Source organism: Letharia lupina (assembly GCF_014066315.1).
Source record: "Letharia lupina isolate WasteWater1 chromosome Unknown contig_21, whole genome shotgun sequence".
In the NCBI taxonomy this organism is placed as follows: Eukaryota; Fungi; Ascomycota; class Lecanoromycetes; order Lecanorales; family Parmeliaceae; genus Letharia; species Letharia lupina.
In genome coordinates, this window is record NW_023502990.1 from 1,207,969 (window position 1) to 1,223,449 (window position 15,481).

Here is a 15,481-nt window from a genome sequence, read left to right on the forward strand (position 1 = left end):
CCGTCTACGCTATATCTATCAAGCAGACGCAAAGCATCTTTTTGCCTATAGTCATCGTTCTGAGGCGATATCTCGCATCGCCCATGCTGCTGTTTCCGATTTTCCGCTTTTGCGAGGTCGATGTCCGCGGCGTCTGTGGTGCCAAATGTGGTTTCGCTGGTCCGATTTGAGATACGAGGGATGATTTGATTGATCATGTAGGTGCAGTCTGTTGCCGCGGCGGGCTCTAGGTGGATTTAAACAGTCGATTTGATCTCCGCTCTCCACGGCCTGAGATCCTGGACAAACTTCCTGAGTCTACTGGTATCCCGTTTGGAAAAATCGATTGCTGGCTGCGAATGGATGCGCGTGATATTCGCAGCTATCCCGCCGGCCCCCTCGCCATCGAGGAAGAACCCTTTCCTCAACTCGCCTATCCCACTCGTCCCCTCCTTCGGACTCACCACTCCCTCAACACATCCCTCAATAATCCTATTCGCCGTGAGCGCGACGTCGAAGAACGATGCACGTGCGCTAAATCCGGCATCGCTGGTACCGTCGTCGCGGTCGGGCGTAGTCGACGGCGGCGGTTGTGTGGTATCTATCTTTCTCGAAACATCCGCTCTTCGAAGACGTTGGCTGCGGGGAGGAAGAGGACGTCGTTGGTGAGGGAAGAGTGGTCTGGTGGGGGGAGGAGTGGCGTGTGGGGACTGTATAGACACCGTACCGGATGTGGTGGTGTGGTGAGTGTGAAGGAGCTTTTCGTTGTAATGTTGCTGGTCGCTGTGGTGGGGAGGCTCCGCCTTGGCGTGTTGAGGGGCTGTGTGGAAGTGGGGGGAGGGAGTGAGAAGGGAATGATGCGCTGGAAGAGGGCTGAGGTCATCGTGGTGAGTACAGGGGATGCATTGGATGGGCATTGATCAGGTATGCGGCTGGTTAGACTTCAAACCCAAAGTAGGTGCTGAAAAGAGCTTGCAGTGTAAGTGCTAGACGTCTCTACCGACGGCGCTCGCGGCAAGTATGAAACTGAATTGCGCGCTCACGGTGGTGGCGACCCAGTCAAAGATTAAAGGACTGCATGATAGTATTAGGATATAGAAGATACACAGGTGGGACGAATCTCATTATGCTAAGCGCCAGTCAAGTCTGAGAACTGCCTTGGATTTCCATCTAAAATTCACTGTGTTGATATTGAGGGTTTCGCTATCATCGACTATCAGTGCAAACGCCTAGATCATTCAGACTTTGACCCAGTCGTCCTTCTCTTCCCCGTCAAACCCAAGCTCCACCCAACCCTCCACGTCCAGCACGGCTTCTCCCTTTGACTCTCCCGGTGAATCAGCCTGTGCGAGCGCATTTTCGGCCTTTCTGTCAGAGTTTGAATTCAACATGTGGTGGTGTGGAGGGTAGAATGCTGGCGGAGGCGGATATGCTAGCCGGGGCATAGTTGTGCGGGTCGATATTGAGGTCTCAGCAGCTGCTGTTGATGTAGCGGACGCCCGGATCAAAGCACGTGATGCCAGACTGACTTTGGGAGGCGCTGAGCTCGGGATTGGTGTTGTTTGCGCCGGTGTTAAGGCGGGTTTCACAACTCGAAGAGTGTGTAGAAAAGAGCATGCAGGTGAGCGTCGTACATGTTCATCAAGAGGATCATCACTGCATTCCCAGTTCATGAGTGTAAGGCCACAAGTGGAGCATGTAGCTAGGTCTCGGTTTTGAGAGTGTTGCTGTTGATGAAATCCAGCTTTGGCCATCGCTGAGGCATTAGGGGAGGTGTGTGGCCATGAGGTGTAGGAAACGACTCTCGTCAGGTATGATTCTGGGTTATTAGGCGGAATTGATGTTGTCTTGGGCAGAAGAAAGCTCGGTTTCTGCACAAGGCGTTTGAGAGGTGCCTGGTGTGGGCCTGACAGTCTGGGTTGCTGGTCCATTTTAGATGTATGTTTCTCTTGTGTAATCTCTTGGATCGCTTGAACCAAGCAGCGAGCGCTAGGTAGCCTGAGGAAAGTGACGTGTATGAGGACCAGTTTAATTCACAGGGTTACAACTTTGGATTGGAGCCATTCTGTGAAGTTGGTTGAAAGTACTGAGTCGGACGAGAGAAAACAAGTCTACAAGGTGACGAGCAAACACCACGGACTGAGTGAGAGCTTTACCCGATTGGGTTAGCTCCCGTCAAAAGCTTGCCTGATGGAAGGGTGTTAATGTGTCAGAAGGGGGTGTCAGATGTCAATGTATCAGGAAGAGATGTTAAAGTATCGCTGTGATGGGGTGCTACCGGTGCTGAAAGTGAACCATGCAGAGCATGTAATTTATCTATACATGAGAAACCTCGCTAGTATTCGAGCAAAGACTCAGAACTATATCTTTTGGTGTCCCAAGGCTTGAAGAAGAATACTTCTCTCAAAATGAAGCTGAGGTAACCTGAGCACTTAGGATACTCTCAAAGGCACCAGGCCTTCATTTTTCCTTCGTCGATTTGTTTTTGAACAAAGTCATGTTTCGGAGGACGATATCATTGTTGGTGTGAAGTATCGACGGTAGTCACTGTCGAAATAAGGTTCCCAGCCTCCTCTCAGCCACCTGTTGAAACAATCACCTAATTTATAAGAGATATAAATATTAGTCTAGAGGAGTCCTGAGATAAAATAATTTATATAATCTATATATTATTTATTCTATTATATCTAATATTTTAATAGATTATAAGCTCGAGCTTAACGCTTAAGATATTATTACTTAAAATATATACTATTCTATATTTATTCTAATTAATTATAGACCTCGAAATCTTTTTATTTAAGTTATTTATTCGTTAGCTTATAAATAATAATTACTCTAAATAATTTATCGATATTAAAGCTCTTTTTAGAGATAAAAAGCTTTAAAATTATATATAAAAAGCTTTAAATTTTAATAAATTAATTACGATTTAAATTAAATAGTATAATTTAATAATAAAAATTATAGATCTTATTATCTTTATTATAAATAATCTTATTAAATAAAATTTTTAGATTAACGCTTTTAATAATAATTATTTTATAATAATCTTTTTAGTTAATATCTATATCTCGAAAGAGAATATCGAATTTATATAATTAATTTAAGAGTATTACTCGCTTTAATACGAAGATTTCAACTTTATAATCTACTATCTTATTTAAATTAAGACTCTTAAGAAGCGTATTCGCGATATTAATATAATTCTTAATAATAATAAATAAACTCTTCTATATCTCGATATAACTCTCTTAAAATAATTTTAATATTTTATTAAGATATAGACTATAACGCTAAGAATAAATATTAATAAAATAAAAAATATATTTTTAAAGAAAAAGAGATGTAAAAAGACTTTAAATATTATAAAGATAGAATTAGTTATAATAATAAGATATTCGAGTAAAAGAATCTTAAGTAAAAAGGCTATTCTAAACTACGAGTATAAGATAAAATATTTTTATTATAAAAAATCTTATAAGAATAAAATTTATTAAAAGTTATATTCGAAGTTAATCTTAAAATAGCTATAAGAAAGATAAATTATTAAAAAAAGATTTTAAAAGTAAAAATGGGATAAGTTATAGTAGTAGAATTAAGAGGTATTAGATAAAAAGAAAGTATTTATTAATTTATAACGACTAGGAAGGCTTATCGGTAACGGTTAGAAAGGCTTATCGATGACGGCTAGGAAGGCTTGTCGATAACGGTTAGAAAGGCTTATCGGTGATATCAGAAAGGGTAAGAAAGGTATTAGGAAGGGTAGTAAGAAAGGCACCAGGGAGGGTATAACATTATTTTTCTATATAGTATTATATTTTGAGTAAGCTAGGGGAGGCTGGTTATAGGGGAGTATCGGAATAAGATTTCTAGCCTCCTCTCAGCTACCTATTGAAATAACCACCTAATTTGTGAGGGGTATAAATACTGGCCCAGGGGAGTCCTGAGATGGAATAATTCATGCAATCTACACACCATTCATTCTACCATACCTGATATCTTGACAGTCACTCCCTCGGGCATGGGTTGGGGACGCCCGAGATGGGGGAAAGGAGACCCGAAGGCTCGCAGGAGACTGATACCATCAGGGTCACAGGGAGAATGAAGAGTCATCTGACCCTTTGGCTTATTGAGATTGCCTACCAAGTTTGATATGAGCTTGCAATATTTGGACTTAAGTATTCATTCCGTCGTTCTTGTCGATATCGCAAGACTGGAAAAATGAGAGACTGGAAGCTCAAAGGAAATACGGTTCAGGTGTCCGAGTTTCAGTAAGCAACATGTATCTACAGCTGACCTCGTCCAAAACATACAACCTGAAATTGCAACCAATGGACGAATAATGCAGGAATTGAATCCCGAATCTCAAAGTCAAGCAACAAGCTATATACATCTTTAAGCAACCCTATGAGTGGCCAAGTTAGGTAGGGAGGTTATGATACTGGTTTCGAACTGCTCCTCACTTTTGCGGTCACAGCTCGAGAATCAAACACACCTGAGGCGAACAATCAGTATTTTCTAGCAATTTAGCGGGACAGTATGCATATCCTTGTCCCCAAAAGACTCTGATACCACAATCAACGAATGCTTACATCCTATTACTCTTGCACGAGCAACCATCTGTGACTTGCGGGTCCCAAAGGTCTTGGGATACTCTAAGCGGGATTTTTCTTGTGTGGATGTTGTATGAACTGATCATTGGAAATGGTATACACTCAATGATCTCATATCAATATAGAATAGTTATTTATTGTCATATTCTATGAAGAAGTATATAGTAAGAATAAAGATAACTATCTATCTATGGTATAAAGTCATACTAAGGCTATTTACCATCATAAGACGTAGTTATAATATCTATTTAAAACTTAGTAGTATGTGAATATACTGGCCTTCTATTAGCTAATTTTAATACTTCTATATAGTTTAAATAATAACTAGAAATACTATTAGTTCTAATACTTCTATATAATTCGAATTTAGATTATTTCTCTTATTTACTCTTCTAGAGTTTAATTTAATATATAAATATTATAAATTTATTATTAATAAGAGCTTTAATAAGCCCATCCATAGTTATATCATTAGTAGGTACTTATTTAAATATAATTGCTCCTATTTTCACTTAATCTTATATAAAATACTATTAAATATTAATATACTTAATATATAAGTAAAAGCGAGAGTTCTTAATTAATATAATAGCTTTTTAATTATCTATTTTAATTAATATTAATCTATTAGATAATTCGAAGCTAATATCTAATTTACTTAGAAGTTTAATTAATTAAATAGCTTTCTTTATTATCTAGATTTAAGTTATATATTTAATCTTATAAGATAATAATATAATAAACTATTATCGTTTAGATATTTAATTAATTATCTTATTATAGAGTAAAAATATATAGACTTTAAAAGATTAATGAATCTCTTAATTTAAGATTTAATTAATATTTATATAGTCTTTTAATATATTAGTTATCTTATATATAATATTATAAATTAGTATTTTCTTTAAATAATAAATAACTTATTTAATAGCTATAATATATTTTAAATTAAGATTATAATTATATCGTAAAAAAATTATAATAATAAAATAGATATTTAAACGAGTCTAAATTATAAGATATATTATCGATTTTATTATTAATTAATACTTCTAAATAACTTCTAATTTAGCTTTATTAATTAGTTTCTCTTATAGTTAAGTATCTACTATTATTAATATAGAGATAAATATATAATTATTTATATTAAATCGTAATAATATCTTTCTTAAATACATCGTTTACGTAATTCGAATAATTCTCTCCCTTCGATTTCTCTAGATTTTTATATCTAAATAATATAAGTATAGCCCGAGATCGATTATAGCGAATTATTTATAAAGATCTTATTTAAATTTTAATATTAGTTTTAATTCTTTTAGATTATAAATCTAAATATTATTTATATATACGCTAATAATAAGTTATATTTTCTTATTAATAAAGAGTAAGTAATTAGATTTAATTAATTTAAATTCTTTAAATATAAGAAAGTTTTATAGAGTAAAGTACTATTCTCGTAGTGACTGCTTTAAATTATATAATACTCTAAATAGCAAATATATCTTATTATCTTTCTTCTTATATTCTTTAAATTATTTTATATAAATAATTTTCTTTAATAATATATTAAAAAATATAATAATAATATTTATTTACTTATAGTCTAGATTATAATATATTATAATTATAAATAATATCTTAAATAATATAAATTTAATAATTAAGACGAAGATTTAGTCGTAATTAACGTCATAGATTTATTTAAAATCTCGAATTATTTAGCGTATTTTATAGAGAATAAAGTTATTAAGTTTCTTCTTTATCTTATAGATCCATTTATTAATAAGAATTAATATATTCTTTATTCTCGAAATAAGCTTCTAAATATTTATTATAATAAAGAAATTTATTTACTTATTTATAGTCTTCTTTTATTATTTAATATAAAGACTAATTATTATCTAATTATAGATTAATAACTCGAAATTATTAATCTTCGTAATAGTCTATTAATATCTTATATTAATTATTTATTAAATAATAATAGCGAGATTAAAAATGAGATTAAAATTATAATAATTTAAATTTTTATAATTTAATATAACTTATCTATAATATAAATATTTTAATTTAAGAGTCTTATTATACTTAATATAAGTAATAATTCTTTAGACTTATATCTTAATCATTAATCGAAAAGATATAATATAATATAAGATATTGACCTGCTATATTATACTCTAATATGATATGAAATATTAATATTTATATGATTCTATATCTAATATAATATGGGATCTTAACGGGATATATTACGATATAATATATCTGTGATATTATATCATAAAATGATATATGTATGAGATATCCCGTTGGGATTTCTATATTTAGAAGTATAAAGTAGCTATTCTAATCATTATTCTGGTCAACGGCTAATCGTATCTACCCCCATTCGATATACTATTATGGCTATTACTATTATGACTACTACTATCATAGCTGCTACTATCATGGCTGCCACTATCATGGCTGGCACTACCATGGCTGGCACTACCATAGCTGGCACTACCATGGCTGACACTACCATGGCTAGCACTACCATGACTGGTACTATTATGGCTACCACTATCATGGCTACCATATGATAGTAGACTATTTAAATAATAAATAGTAATAGCTATAATAGTGGTAGCTGTTAAAATATCAGATATATGATGTATAGAACGGACGGATTAATTCTCCAAAACCTCTCCGAGGCCAGGTTCTAAATATAGTACAAAATCAGGTGGCTGAAGAATACGATAGCTGGGATACGCGGGGGTCACATTTCGACAGTAGCTATAATAGTAATAGTTATAATAGTAAGTAATAGTTATAATAGTAATAGTTATAATAGTAGTAGTTATAGTAGTAGTAGATATAGTAGTAATAGTTATAGTAGTATTAATTATAGTAGTATTAGCTATAATAGTAATAGCTATAATAGTAATAGTTATAATAGTAATAGTTATAGTAGTATATCGAATAAGGATAGATACGATTAATCGTTAACTAGAATAATAATTAGAATAGCTACTTTATACTTCTAAATATAGAAATCTTAACGAGATATCTCATATATATTTTATTTCATAATATGATATTATAGATATATTATATCGTAAAATATCTCGCTAAGATCCCGAACTCATATTAGAAAAATGAAATGATATCCGATTCTATTTATATCATACCCGGGTACGGTATAATATTACTTAGTATGAAATATCCTATAAAATATATTATATCTTTCCGGCCACATCTGTAAATCTAAAAAGTTTCTATAAAATTTGAAATTGCTAATCGCGCGTTTATCGCGGAAATTATAAAATTTATTAAATTAGTAAATCTAATTAGAATTCGCCTAAATTCTATCAATTTAATAAATCTAATTAGAATTCGCTCAAATTCCGTCGATTTAGTAATTATTCTAATCTTTTTTATTAGTTCTATTAGTTTAATAGCAATATGTATAAAAAAAAAAAAGTTCTAATAATTAACGTTATAACGATAAGATTCTATAATAACGAGTATTAACGCTAACTCAAATTTGATTACAAAATTAAATAATTTAATAAAATTAATCGCGTAAGTAATACTTTAATATAGCGTATAATAATACGTATATTAATAATAATATATATTAATATTATATATATATAGAATAATACTTAAAGTATATTAAAGTATATTACGCAAAATTTTTAAAGTTATTAAAATTTTTTAAAGTTACTAAATTAGTAGAACTAACGAAAAGAATTAAGATAGTTATTAAATTAATAAAAAGAGTTAGATATAGATAAAGTCTACTAAATAGACTAAATCGTGCTTATAATGCGAACCTAACGAAAATCGTATGAAAAGAAACTTTTTAAATTTGCAGATGTAGTAATCTTAATATTACTTTATTTATTATTTAAAAGAACTTTCTAAAAAGATATAGAAGTTTATTTTAATTAAGAATTATATATTATATTAAGATATAGATCTAGATAAATAATAGAATTACCTCGAGATATCTCTTTAATATCGTTATTATTAAATTCTTCTAATTTTATATTACTATCTTCTATATCTTTAACTTCTTTAATTTCTCTAATATTTTTATTAAAAAGAATATTTCTAATTTTATCTATATTAATAGAGCTCGTATTAATATTAATAACAATCTTAGATATATATTAATATACTATAGAGTTACTCTTTTTATTAAATATATCTATTATATTATTATTAATAGCCTTAACTAGCTAATAATTAATATCTAAAATCGTAGTAATTATTATTTATAATTCGTTAAAATCGATATAAAAGGATTATTTTATTTATCGAGTAATTAAGTTCTATATTTAAAAGATATTTATATCTTCGTAGCTAATTAGATAATACTTCTTACTACGTTTATTAAGCTTCTTATACTTTTTCTTAGATATATATATTTAGATAATATAGTCGATAATCTTTATATAGTCGAGATATAGTTATTCGTTTATCTATATCTTATATAATATTATATCTTAAAGATAGATAATAAGACTTTTATTCTTTTAATATACTTTAATATAAAGTAATTCTAATTATAAATAGCGAAATAACTTCGAATTAAAAAGTATAGTCCTTATCTTATTTATAATAATTCGATTTTATATCTCGCTAAGTTTATTTTACTTAGACGTATAGAATACGATAGACTCTTATATAATTTCGAAGTTCTTAAAATATTCTTTAAACTTACTATTAATAAATTCGATATTATTATTTAAACGAACTATCTTAATCTTATAATCGAATTTATTTTCTATCTAAGTTTTCTAATTATAAAATAACTTAAAGATCTCGTTTTTATACTTATATATAAAGTATTAAATTTAAAGAGTTATTTAATTAATTAAAAGTATATAGTACTTAACTCTATTAATAAATAATATATTAAAAGATTCTTCCAAGTTTATATAAATCTTATTAAGTTTTTCGAGTATCTTATATTATACTCTTCTTAAAATTTTTCATATAGATTTAATTTTAAAATAGACATTTATATATTAATCTAACTCGAGGTTTCTAAATTAGTATAATATCTTTACTTATATTAACTAATCTCTTAAGATTTATTTTATTTAAATATCTTATTCGATAGTATTATAGCTTAATAGCTTTCTTATTAAATATTAAGCTTATTATTAAGATTCTTATCTTTTTCTAAATAAATATCGAAATCTTAATTATAGATTATAAGATACTAAGAATATAGGTATTATTTATCTTCGAAGCGCTATTAATAAGCTTGCTACTTTAAAGAATATAATAGTTATTACTAAGAAAGATAATTTTAAATTCTTTTCATATAGCCTAACTAATTAAAAATAGTTTATATATAAGATTCGAAATATATAAAACTTTATTAACTTTTATAATATTACTAAATTTATTCTATAATAGCTATTTTATTTCGACTATATCGCGATTCTTTATTTAAATAATAATCTTATTAACTATTATAATATTTATATAATATAGCTAATAATTAATAAACTCGTTTTTATTAAAGAATATATAATTAATATAGTCTAAGTTTATTATTTATTTATATATAATAGTAGATTAACTATTTATATATACTATATAGAAGAGAAAATAAGTTAGATATTTATATAATAATTTGTTAATTATTTCGTTCTCTAGAGAATTAAGTAGAGAGTTAAGGATATTTTTAATCTCTCGATTTATCTTATTATCTAATTTTAGATTAATATTAAACTAAGATATTAACTAATTTTCTATATTCTTCTATAATTCTTATAATTTAGCTATTTTAATTAAAAGATAATCGAGAGACTTAATTTTAAGCTCTTTATTTATTATTTCTTTATCTAATTTAAATATTAAGCTATTAACTAAATAATTCTAATACTCTTTATCTCTTATAGTATCTTTATTATCGATTATAATATAGACTATTACTAAAATATAAGTATAATTTTAATTTATAAAATCGTTCGACTTATTAATAGTATTAGCCATATTCGCTTTAGACTTAAAGTTCGAATTATTATTATTATTATTATTATTTCGAAATTAATTAGATATCTTTTCGTTATAAAGAATTTAGTAGCTATATAGCTAATATCTCTTCTTACTCTTATTTAATAGTAGTAAATACTTTAAATACTTAAATACGTTATCTAATTTCTTATAGTAGATACTATTCGAGTTATTTAATAGGGGATTAAAGTTATAGTTATTATTTTTATCGTTATTTTTACCTTAATCTTATTCTAAAGTATTATCTCTATATTCTAAATTATTATTATCTCTAAAAGTCTTCTTATTCTTCTATTTCTTATAATATTTCTTTATAATAACTACTGACCGAAAAGATATAATATATTCCATGGGATATTCCATATCAAGTGATACCATACCGTACCCGGGTATGGTATGGGTAGGGTCGGATACCATACCATTTTTCTGGTATGGGTTCGATATCTTGACGGGATATACCACGGTATGGTATATCTGTGGTATCATACCATGGTATGGTATATGTATGGGATATCCCGGTTGGGATTTCTATATTTAGAAGTATTCTCGTCATCATTCTGATCAACGGCTCGATAAATCCGACATAATAGCTACTACTACCATGGCTGCCACTACCATGGCTACCTACCATGGCTGCCCCTACCATGGCTACCCCTATCATGGCTGCCACTACCATGGCTACCTACCATGACTGCTCCTATCATAGCTACCACTACTATGCCTACCATCGAAATGTGGCCCCCGCGCATCCTAGCCACCATGTCTTCCAGCCATCTGATTTTGTACTATATTTAGGCCCTGGCCCCGGAGAGGTTTTAGAGAATTGATCCGTCCGTTCTATATATCACATACCTGACATTTTAACAGCTATCACTACTATGGCTACCACTATCATAGCTATTACTATTTATTATTGAAATAGCCTACTATCATATAGTAGCTATGGTAGTGGTAGTTATGATAGTAGTAGCCATGGTAGGGGTAGCCATGGTAGGGGGCAGCCATGGTAGGTAGCCATGGTAGTGGCAGCCATGGTAGTGGCAGCCATGATAGTAGTAGCCATAGTAGTGGTAGCCATGGTAGTAGTAGCCATGGTTGGCCAGAATGATGACTAGAATAGCTACTTATACTTCTAAATATAGAAATCCCAGTCGGGATATCCCATACATATACCATATCATGGTATGATACCACAGATATACCATACCGTAGGATATCCCGCCAAGATCCCATATCATACCAGGTATGGAATTATGCAAATATCAATATCCCATACCATATCAGAGTATGATATGATAGGTCAATATTCCATACCATATCATACCTTTCCGGCCAGTAATATTAATAACAACTATAATTTATTTCTTATTATTTTATTTAAGAAGATAATTTTCTTTATAAAGAAGTATAATAATTTTATTAAAGTTTAATATATTATTAGGTTATATAATAAGACGATATATAAAGTTCTTATACTTTTTATTTAAATTATTTAATAATAAAATAATAAGAATTTATCTATTAATTAAAGCTCTTATATACTTAAGATTCTTAGATTTTATATATATATTAATAATATAAATCTTAATCGAGTTATTATTATTAATTATAATAATATTTTATAATTTCTATAACTTAATAAAGCGAAGAATAAATCTAAAGTTTATATAATTCGTTTAAAGTTTACTCTATCTAATTATAGCTATCTTCTTATCTTCTATTACTTTAATTAATTTATTCTTATATATTAAATAAATAAGTTTTAATACTTAATTATTAAGGTTCTTTTAAATCTTTTCTCGATATTATAAATTAAAATCTATTAATTAATAGATCTTAATATAATAGTTTTTATATAATAAATTCTATTAGCTAATATATTTATAATAATAACTTTCTCTAATAAATCGTCTAGAAATAATATTAATTCTTATTCTACTACGTCTTATAAATCGTAATACTTTAAAATACTCTTTATCTTCTTTAACTATAGCTAATAGTTTTCTTAACCTTTTAACTTTAGAAAATTCTAGATTTAAATTAATATAGTTATATATATATTAAATATCTATATAATTATCTTATATAGCTATCTATTAAAGAAAGAATAAAAGAGTAAATAGAAAAATATATAATAAGAATATAAAAATGTTCGTTTAACTTTCATAATACTAAATTATTAAATAAGTAAATATTTCTAGTTAATAATGTAGAGATTACGATAGCGAAAATTCGAGCTTATAATCTATTAAAAATAATATATACTTAATAATCTCATATTAATGTAGAATAATTATTTATTATTATATTCTATAAAGAAGTATATAGTAAAAATAGAGGTGATTACCTATCTATGGTGTGAAGCCACGCTAAGGCTATTTGCCACTATAAGGCGTAGTCACAACACCTATTTGGAACTTAGTAGTGTGTAGAAATGCTGGCCTCCTATTGGCTGATTCCAACACTGATCATCCGTCCTCGCTTGGCCAGCATTCCGGCGGTTTGTGACCGGATTATGAGGATGTATATTTCGTACCTAATCATCAACGCACTTCCTACGAAGGAAGTGTGGTTGATGTCAGAGTCGTCTCAAAGGTAGGTTTGAAAAGAGTACCGCATCCGACTAGGAACCTATTGTAAGATCTCTGGTGGTGCTAAGTCGAACGAGACGTCCGTCACAGGCCAGTCGGTGGAAGGCTTCTGCGCAGCAACCATTTTCTTACCTGTAAAGTCTGACTACTTTCCGAATCGGTATTTAATGTGCCAGTCTATGGATGCAATTGGATAGCCAGTAGCAACTTACAGCCGTGCTCAAACCTCATCCCATCTCATCTCCCGCCCATTGTTTCTTCCTCACCCTTTACAGAAACACAACAACAACAGCGGCGATATCAGTAACACAAGCAACCTGAAGCAAAGAAAAGAGGAACTAAGCCCTGAATGAACGTACCACCACACATCTCTCAGCTTCAATTTTATCCTTTCGAACCCATCACTCACCGTCTCCACTCCCCTCCCCCTTCTATCTCTCGTCTCCCCTATGCTGAACCTCGTCAAAATCGATGGACCACTTCTCAGGTCTTTCCGGCTCCTTGCTCCACACCCGCCACTCCTGCATCTGCAGACTGAGTCTACGTTTACGCGCATCTGCACCTGCATTCTCGCCAATATCTACCACAGTAGCCTCTTCGCCATCGTCGATATCCGCGCGGCCCCCGTTCTCGGGTCCGAAGTAGCGCTGGCTGGTGGCGGGGATCGGGTTGCGCGCCACGATGTCGCAAGATACGCGTGGAGGCGGGGAGAAGGCAGGGGAGAAGGAGGGTGGGGATGCAGTGGTGGATGGCTGGCATTCTGTGGAAGATATCGAAGCAATGTCTGCATTTGACTCGGAATGATGTGATGGGGTCTTCCTGCTTCGATGAGCCTGCCGTCCATAGCCGAGATGGGTTTCGGAAATGTCAGCTGTATTACTTACGGCTGGGGTTGCTGGAATTATTTCTTGGAAGATGTCCGGATGATGTCGGGAGTCGCGGAGACGGTATCCATCTCCGTGCAGAATTACCTCTACCCGCATCGCGACGTCCCCTTCCGTGCCGAGAGCACCCTTACTCTCATCCTGTACAGCATCTGCGCGGCCATTAGCGCGTCTGCTGGCAGGAACTCGCCTAGCTTCAGCGGGGTATCGAGACCCAATCCCTTGATTCGAGGGGACACTGGGATAGTCTTCACTTGTGGGAACCCAGTGTGGACGCTGGTGAGCTGGCGTAGCTCGATTACGGCGAGAAGATTCGGCTACGGCGGCCGCTGAGGGTTGCAAACCCCGGCCAAAGTCACCAAAGTCAGTGTTGGTGTTGAAGCCAGGCGGAACCGCCTGCTGAAACAGCTGTCTTGCGGCCAAATCCAAGGTCGGAGAATCACCGTCTGAGATTCGTGCGCGGGTAGCGAGGGGCCCGTTTGCATTGTTGACTTGTTCTTCATTTGGGTGAGCTTCTTCCGCATCCTGCGTGGTGGAACGCTGTCCGGGGGTGAGACAGGCAGGGTGAGACACTTTGGAGACGGGTTTCCTAAACCGATCCACCAAAGCCGTCTCCGCATCGACAGGACTTAGCCGCGCCAAGTCCCTCGGGCTCTGCAAAACTTCCGGCTCTGGCGAACTTTTGGGCGTCGGCAGCTGAATCGTAAGTCGCGGACGACGGTCATGTTCATCAACAGCTTGCTCACTCGCCTGTCTACCGCTACTTCGCCCGTCAAAGGAAGATTTGCTACGGTCGGAAGATGCCTGTCGAGGATCAGTCCTCATAAATGCCTGGTGCAGATTCGGTGACGCTTGCCCGTATCCTGAGGCGTCGTTGCCACGTCTACGCAGGTGTGGCGTTGGGGGTGGTGGGTAGTGAGACATTTCTGAGATGTTTCGGGCTCTTGTCCGGGTGAAATTTGATGCTGATGACTGTTCTTTTGGATTCGAGTGGTCTGAACGGTCTGATGATGAGTGAGGCTTGCGATGTGTGAGGAAGGAAGAGCAATGGAGCGACGAAGAACAGTATTTAAGCAGGACAAGTTGGAGAGTTGGCTCACAATGAGCACAATAGGAAGTGATTGTTCTAAACAAAGGAAAGACGATGTACACTCTCCCGTTGTAGCTCCCAGCACGAAGAGAACAGTACGTGCAAGTGTCGAGGTCAAGAGGTCGGATTTCTGACGATAAAGAGGAACGATGAGCTCTGTTAAGGTTAGCGGAAGCTGCTTAGTATGCTTCATAGTTTGCAAAAGAAAGGACTGTCGTTGAAGGTACTTAGGTGGGGAACGCGAGGAGAAACTAGGCGGTGACCCAAAAGGAGTGTAGTGTAAACACTCAGCGATTT

At 32.7% G+C, this 15,481-nt stretch overlaps 2 protein-coding genes across 2 annotated transcripts; both read right to left on the reverse strand.

Moving 5' to 3' along the window:
* Positions 1-236: 236 nt before the first annotated feature.
* On the reverse strand, positions 237-1,910 carry HO133_005566 (uncharacterized protein; the record flags this gene model as incomplete). The annotated part of the gene is made up of 2 exons (XM_037296475.1): positions 237-782; positions 1,224-1,910. 2 exons carry the CDS (start codon positions 1,908-1,910, stop codon positions 237-239), a joined length of 1,233 nt encoding a protein of 410 aa, XP_037148457.1.
* Positions 1,911-13,641: 11,731 nt separating this feature from the next.
* On the reverse strand, positions 13,642-15,018 carry HO133_005567 (uncharacterized protein; the record flags this gene model as incomplete). Its single annotated transcript, XM_037296476.1, has 1 exon — positions 13,642-15,018. The coding sequence occupies one exon, from the start codon at positions 15,016-15,018 to the stop codon at positions 13,642-13,644; it is 1,377 nt and encodes a 458-aa protein (XP_037148458.1).
* Between the last annotated feature and the right edge of the window lie 463 nt (positions 15,019-15,481).